This window comes from Zingiber officinale, chromosome 6B (genome assembly GCF_018446385.1).
Source record: "Zingiber officinale cultivar Zhangliang chromosome 6B, Zo_v1.1, whole genome shotgun sequence".
Lineage (NCBI taxonomy): Eukaryota > Viridiplantae > Streptophyta > Magnoliopsida > Zingiberales > Zingiberaceae > Zingiber > Zingiber officinale.
Window position 1 is genome coordinate 24,135,989 of NC_055996.1, and position 6,818 is coordinate 24,142,806.

At 38.7% G+C, this 6,818-nt stretch overlaps 1 protein-coding gene across 1 annotated transcript; it reads right to left on the reverse strand.

Annotated features, from left to right (window-relative positions):
• Positions 1 to 5,913: 5,913 nt before the first annotated feature.
• Positions 5,914 to 6,558, reverse strand: LOC121990845 (dirigent protein 2-like). The gene has a single exon (XM_042544906.1). The coding sequence runs from the start codon at positions 6,556 to 6,558 to the stop codon at positions 5,914 to 5,916; it is 645 nt and encodes a 214-aa protein (XP_042400840.1).
• Between the last annotated feature and the right edge of the window lie 260 nt (positions 6,559 to 6,818).

A 6,818-nucleotide genomic window follows, 5' to 3' on the forward strand; every position in this document is an offset into this window, starting at 1 on the left:
AAATTGCATTAATTATGTTTCTCATTCTGTTTCAGTTAATCACTACCCAATACTTATTACATGCTTGATTGATTGCTTGGTTTGCATCTAATGTATACTTTACCTATTTATACATACTCGTAGAGGTAGTGATATACCATGCTTCTGTTAGCTAGAGCCCTAGAGCCAATCATTTGATGATTGTATTTTGGACTTGTTGTATCATATTCTATATAAATAAAGGCATTTGATTTTTGGTTATTATACTTACTTGTATTAGTGCCAAATAAACTAAGTATAATAACGTTCTTGAGTAGAAGGTTCTTACCTATATCAATCGATTGGTTGAATCGATAGTGAGATGATATAGGGAACACTACTCTAAATCATTCCTAGTCGAGTATTAACATTCAGGGACAATGTTAATGCAATAAGACTAGCATGTAGGTCAACTCGATGACTTGATCTCACAAGTCATGGATATGGAGATATCAAGTTAACACATGGGTATGCATTGGAGAATGTATACTGAATGACCCGCCATGAGAAAGTATCATGGATCGTTATATGAGTGTCATATACTTTCTCATGTGACTATTAGTATGACTATTGGTCCTTAGACCTGAAGTCACCATGGTTCCCTACATAAGGAGTTATGTATTTTGGTTTCGTCAAACGTCACCCGTAACTGGGTGGACTATAAAGGCGATTACTGGGTATATAACGAATTATGCAGAGGGATGTGAGTGATGTAGATGGTATCTATCCCTCCCATATGACGGAAGCGACATCGGTATTCTTGATAGAGTTAGACCACGAAGTGCATGGCCATGCCTAAATGAGTCAACATGAGATGTTGAGCTCATTTGATCGAGTGAGTCTACTTGGAGTTCAAGATTTAGATTGATTAGAGGATGACACGGTCTATGCCTCACATTGATCAATCTAGATGTCTAGGATAGAAGGACAAAGTCATATATTGTGAGGAGTCACAATTAGTAGTCACAAGGTGATGTTGGATCTCAACATTCTTGTAACTTGGGTAGTAATGATGTATTGCTAGATACTGCTCATTACTTATATTTCTAAATGAGTTTAGGGGCATTGCCAACGTTACAAGAACCTATTGGGTCACACACAAAGAACAAGTGGATGGAGATTAGGTTCATATGATGAACCAAGATGATTAGATTCATTTGATGAATCAAATTGGATTAAGAGTAATCCTAATTGGGCTAATTGAGTTGGACTCAAGTTGATTCATGTGTTCAATGAGTCTAATTTAGATTATGACTCATTGAATCAATTTAATTAAATGAATTAGATTCTTTATATTAAATTGGCTTGAATTAAATGGTTGGATTAGATCAACCATGAGAGAGATTAAGTTAAGTTTGACTTGACTTGAGAGGAAGATGAAGAGTCAAGTTTGACTTGACTTTATGCCACCTCATTGGTGAGTTGGCATTAAGTGGACCAATGATGATGCTCCACATCATCATGGTTACTTAAGTGAAGTGCCACCTCATGGGAGTTACCAAGAGTTGTGACTCTTGGTATCCCATGGAGGTTACAAACCACTTAATTAGATGAAAAGAGTTTCATTTTTGCAAGTGTAACTCTCATTCAAGTGATCTTCCTCCTCCTAAGCTCTCTTCTTGCTCCTTCTCTTCTCTTGGTCGTGGGTTTCAAGCAAGGGAGAAGAAAGGAGAGTGAATCTAATCCAAGAAGAAAGGTTAATGAAAGTCACATAGAGATTTTAGAGGAGTGTGTTCTCTTCTTTTCCTTTCTTCTTCTTCCAATCCTACCTGAGAGCCCTAGAGAGTGCTAGCACACTTGTGGCGCTCTCTTCTCCATCCTTGTGTGTTAGAGAACACATCTTGTTCGTGTGGATACTTCTAGAGGATTGTCTACGTTGACAATCACGAGATCCGGCGTACCTTGGACGAGCGGGATTCGCGAAGGGCACGCATCGAAGGTATAAAATGTTTTTCCTTTGTAGATCTACTGTAGATCATAGTTTGAAACTCGTACTCATATTTCCGAAATTTTTCTTCGCACGGATCCGTTGGCTAGGGAGTTTCGGGGTTTCCGCGACGTGAAAAAGCGGTTTTCGCGGCCCGAAAAACCCAACAGCTTCACCATGTTCAGGACCTAGATTTTATACTTTCTGTGTACCTTTGATTTGATTCGTTGACCTATGGTGCACTTTTATATATATACGAATTAGCTCAGGATATTTTGTGGTTAGTGTCATGCACCATTTGCATGATTGCTTGCTGTGCGATAATCCGCTCCATTATTGTTGAGCACATCGCCAGTTACATGGATCTGCACACACCACCACTCATGGGTTAATGGTCGATTCAGGCAGTGTGTGTTGCAGCAGGGACTTTGTTTGGCTCCATTGGTCTGCTCATGGGTAGCGTGATGCAACGTGTTAGCCGGCAGAGATTCCTCTCCGTCATCGTGTACCGGGAGTTGAGAGCATTGTGCTCCCCCATATATTATTTGGGGTAGGAGGATAGGTGTACTCCGACAGCATCCCGTCCACTCGGTCACTCATCAGGAGCAGTGACGTCAGAGTGCACGGTTGTCACAGCCCTACCCACTCGGCCTTACTATTATGTGTGAGATGATCGACTGGCGTCAGGGGTGACCAGGACACATCATTGGCATCATATGCATGATGCATTTATTGCTTGTGTTTGTGCTTGCTGCATTTTAATGCTGTATATTGTTTGGATGCCTATGTTTGACATGCATACAGGATTTCTATGCCACTCGGACTGTTTGTCCTTATACCCAGGTCTTGGTTAGTACAATTTTTCTCCTGTTTACTTCAGTTGCATTTCATCCTTTTATATCAGGAGATTGTACGCATGATTAGTGCTAGATGTTATTTCCCTACTTTGCATATCAGTTGTACCTGCTGAGTGTTTGACTCACCCCGCCTCCATTGTTGATATTTTCAGGTTGATGCTGTCAGGAGAGAGTTCCAGTTGCTGGTCCCCTGCAAACCACGAGGACTTATTGACTTTTTAGTTTTTCTTCTTATTTGACTATGTTTAGAATTGGTTTATTTTGATACTTGGATAATGTATGGATTGTATTTCTCGATGGATTTTTATTCGATATGTTTTACTACATACCTGCCTGGACGGCAGAAGAGGTGAGTTTGTCGAATTTGTGTTTTATGAGTGTAGTGGAGTAAGAAAAAAATCGGATTTGAGCTTTATGGGTGTAGTGGCGTAGGGTTGTTTTCGAGTCATCTTATTACTGCTCTGTTTGTCTACTATTAAACTGCGTGGGTGATTGTTTATTTACTGTTATTATTCCAGCCACATGTGGCTGAGGTATATGGATATGTAGAAAGTTTCAGATTGTCCGCCGGACAGGGGAGATGCTGCCGAAATTTCTTCGGACAGGGACTCCTCCGGGGTGTGATAATGATTCTTATAAAATAATGCAAACAACAATAGCAAACAATGCAAGATGATAGTTGAAATTTGTTACTAAATAAAGTTTCTTTATTCTGTGTTACATATAAGGTTGTCACCCCATATATGCAAGACTTGTTCGCTTTTCATGAAAGATCATGATGAGAGTATTGCTGTCTTTAGATTGCAAGTCATAGCCGGACTCTGTTTCCCCCTGCATCCTTTCTTCATTGAAGTTAGCCAATAGTTTAGCATTCCGCTTCATCAGCTTATTCCCCAATCTCTTCTCATCTTAAGCGATGTTGTTATTATTTTTTGCTTGTTCAATGTTCATCTTTCTCCTCGTTTATTTCACTATTATTTCTTTCCTCGACAAGTAGAGGGCGGTCTATTTCACTTTCAGGCTCACCCTAAGGTAATTTTGTCCAATGGAATTCTAGCCCAAGAGGAATGGCGAGATAAATATTTTTTCATATATCTTCCGAACTTCCTGTCTTATCCCACAAATCGGCAACCAAACTTTCCCTTATTCCTGACTAGGGGTAACCTTCGCACAGACTCATTTCTGCGTCAAGCTCTAGATTGACTAAGGGATTTGAAATTTAGCTTGTCCGAATTAACTATAGAAAGTTTATTATATGTTTTTGGGTTCACTCCAGTGAACATTGAGCTAAGCACCACTTTTGGTAAGAAAAATCTTTATCTTTCCCTCAATTATTTGTTATAAAAGTTTCTAGTCCTTATCATTCATTTATTTTTGCAGTGGAAGCCATTACCCCTGCTTTCCTTTTTAGAAATAATCGGCCATTGGAAGAGACTCTGAACAGATATATGAGAATTTACTAAAGGAGTACCAGCTTGGATAGGCCTCCGCTCTGTTGGTTTACTTCCTCCAACAGAACCTTCCCGCAGTTCCTCTTCCAGCGCTACAAATTCAGATACCCCCTCTTAATTAAGTGTAAAAGGTCCCAAGCAGAGGCTATAGGTCCGGATATACTTGAACAGCCCACCGTCAAATGCGTGTGTTTTGCTTTGGCCGAGGTCTCTTTTGCTCGGTCCTAACATTCTCTTGTGACGTCACTTCTACTTGGTTAATATTAGAGAGGCAACTTGTGGCTTATGATGTCGTCTTGAAGATATCTTAGTGAAGATACTAATAAAGGCAAGTTTTGTGAGGTTTGCTAGGTGATTTTCTTTAAGTCTAAACTTCTTTAGAAAGGTATAATGTCTAAAAAACATTTTGAAGTACAATTATGTCTTATACATGTATGATTTTATTTTATAGGATGCGTAATAATTTTTAAAGAAATTCATTTCACTTCCGCTAGGTGTTTTACTAAAAACATATGTATTTTTCATGAAATTCCCCAACATGATGGAGATCAAGTCTACTTATTATATATATTATTTTGGCATATCAACTGCAACTTACACTTGTACATTGAAGTTCACATTATAATATATTGTTGAGTTTGATATGCTTATATCCTTCAATTATTGGTGTCCTTTTAATTATTGAAGAGGAGGTAAAATATCACAACTAAAAAGGTCATATGCAAATAATATGTTTGAATTGATGGGAAACTATAAATTTATATTTTAGATATACTTAATGAAGAATAACTTGGGAGTCACGAATAATTTGTTTCAAGCTTTGTAACGAAAAGATCAAGACATTGTAAATGTCATGATTCTTATAAAATAAAGAAAACAACAACAGCAAACAATGCAAGATGATGGTTAAAATTTGTTACTAAATAAAGTTTCTTTATTTTGTGTTAAATATAAGGTTGTCACTCCACATATGCAAGACTTGTTCACTTTTCGTGGAAGATCATAATGAAATATTGAAGGAAAGATAATTTTTTATTTTTATCGTGGTGAAACATTTTATGAAGTGATAAATTTGTAACATTAATTAACAATCACTTTAATGAGATGAACATAAAATTTTTGTTATGTATGACTTGTCTTGATCCATCAAATTCATTCTTTGCTTATAATAAAAGGAAATTATTTCAATTTGTCCAATTTTATCCATCCAATTTCTCTCTAATGGTGTTAATGCATCTTATATACCAACTTGATAATTTTATTTTTACATGTGAAGTAATAATCAATTCTATGAGGTTATAAAAATTAGCAAGTTTGTTAAAGAACATTCAATTGAAAAAACATCCATTGTACATTAAAAGAGAACGGAACGCCAATAGATTTTTGGCACCACTCCGATCCCATGCATACAGAGAAGAGGTTCAAAGATAAATCCTGAAAAACATTAAGACATTCCTCATGTACGTACTTAAATTAATTATTGATATATGGATTATTCGAACCATAAACCATAAACCATGCATACATACATACATGGATTTAATATTATTGCATGGATTGATGACGAAAATGTTCTATGTGAATAAATTATATAGCAAATTAATCGATCGATGCATCAAGTTGTTATATGTTTTGTTAAATATCGATATCAGGTGTCGTGTCAAAGAAATGTGATATAAGCATCGAGTCTCCCTGTGAGTGTCGTGTTGGTGCTACGAACTTCTCTCGTCCAAAGATAGCCTCTGGCATTGCGGAACCACCCCGTGCCTCCGGTGATCGCTCGCTCGAACAGCGTCTGCAGCGGAGCCACAGGGAACGGCCCCTGCACGGCGATGGAGCTGCCGTTGTACTCGCCAGCAGTGAACACCAGCTGCAGGATGGTGAGGCCGGAGTTCTCGGCCACACTCGATCCCACTCCCATACCTTGGTTTCTCCCGACGATGGGCGAGTCGGGCTCGACCCCTTGGCGAAGGAGATTGTCGTAGACGATGAGGTTGCCGAACCCAGCCCCAGATGTGGAGCCGCGCCGCTCGACTGCATAGACGACCGTGGCGTTGGGCCCGGAGCCGAGAACTCGCTCGTGGTTGTAGAAGCGCAGGTGCAAGTAGCCGTTGGTGCCGGATTGGGCAGTGCAGAGCGACGTGAAGAACAAGAGGAGGAGGAAGACGACGACGACGACGAAGGAGCTGGCAGAAGTAAGAGACGATGCCATTTGCATGGTCGTTGGATGCACGAGGTAGGCAATATTAATGCCAAGGTGAGCTATAAATAGTGCATGAATTGAAAGAGCATTGTGAAATGCCATGTCGTTTACGTTATTATTGAATAACGGTTAATTACTGCATGCCTAGAGTAATTAACATAAACAATTTAGTAATAAATGGATAGTAATAAATTTTGTCAAATATCTATTAAACATATTAAGCACGTTTGCGTGCTTCTTCCGCCATGTAAAACAGAGACGAATCTGGTAAATGCTTCAAGTACAAACTTCCTAAACAAAGAAACAAAACTGTCAGACATATACCAAGTATGTCTAACTTCTATGTTGTTATGTTGTTATTG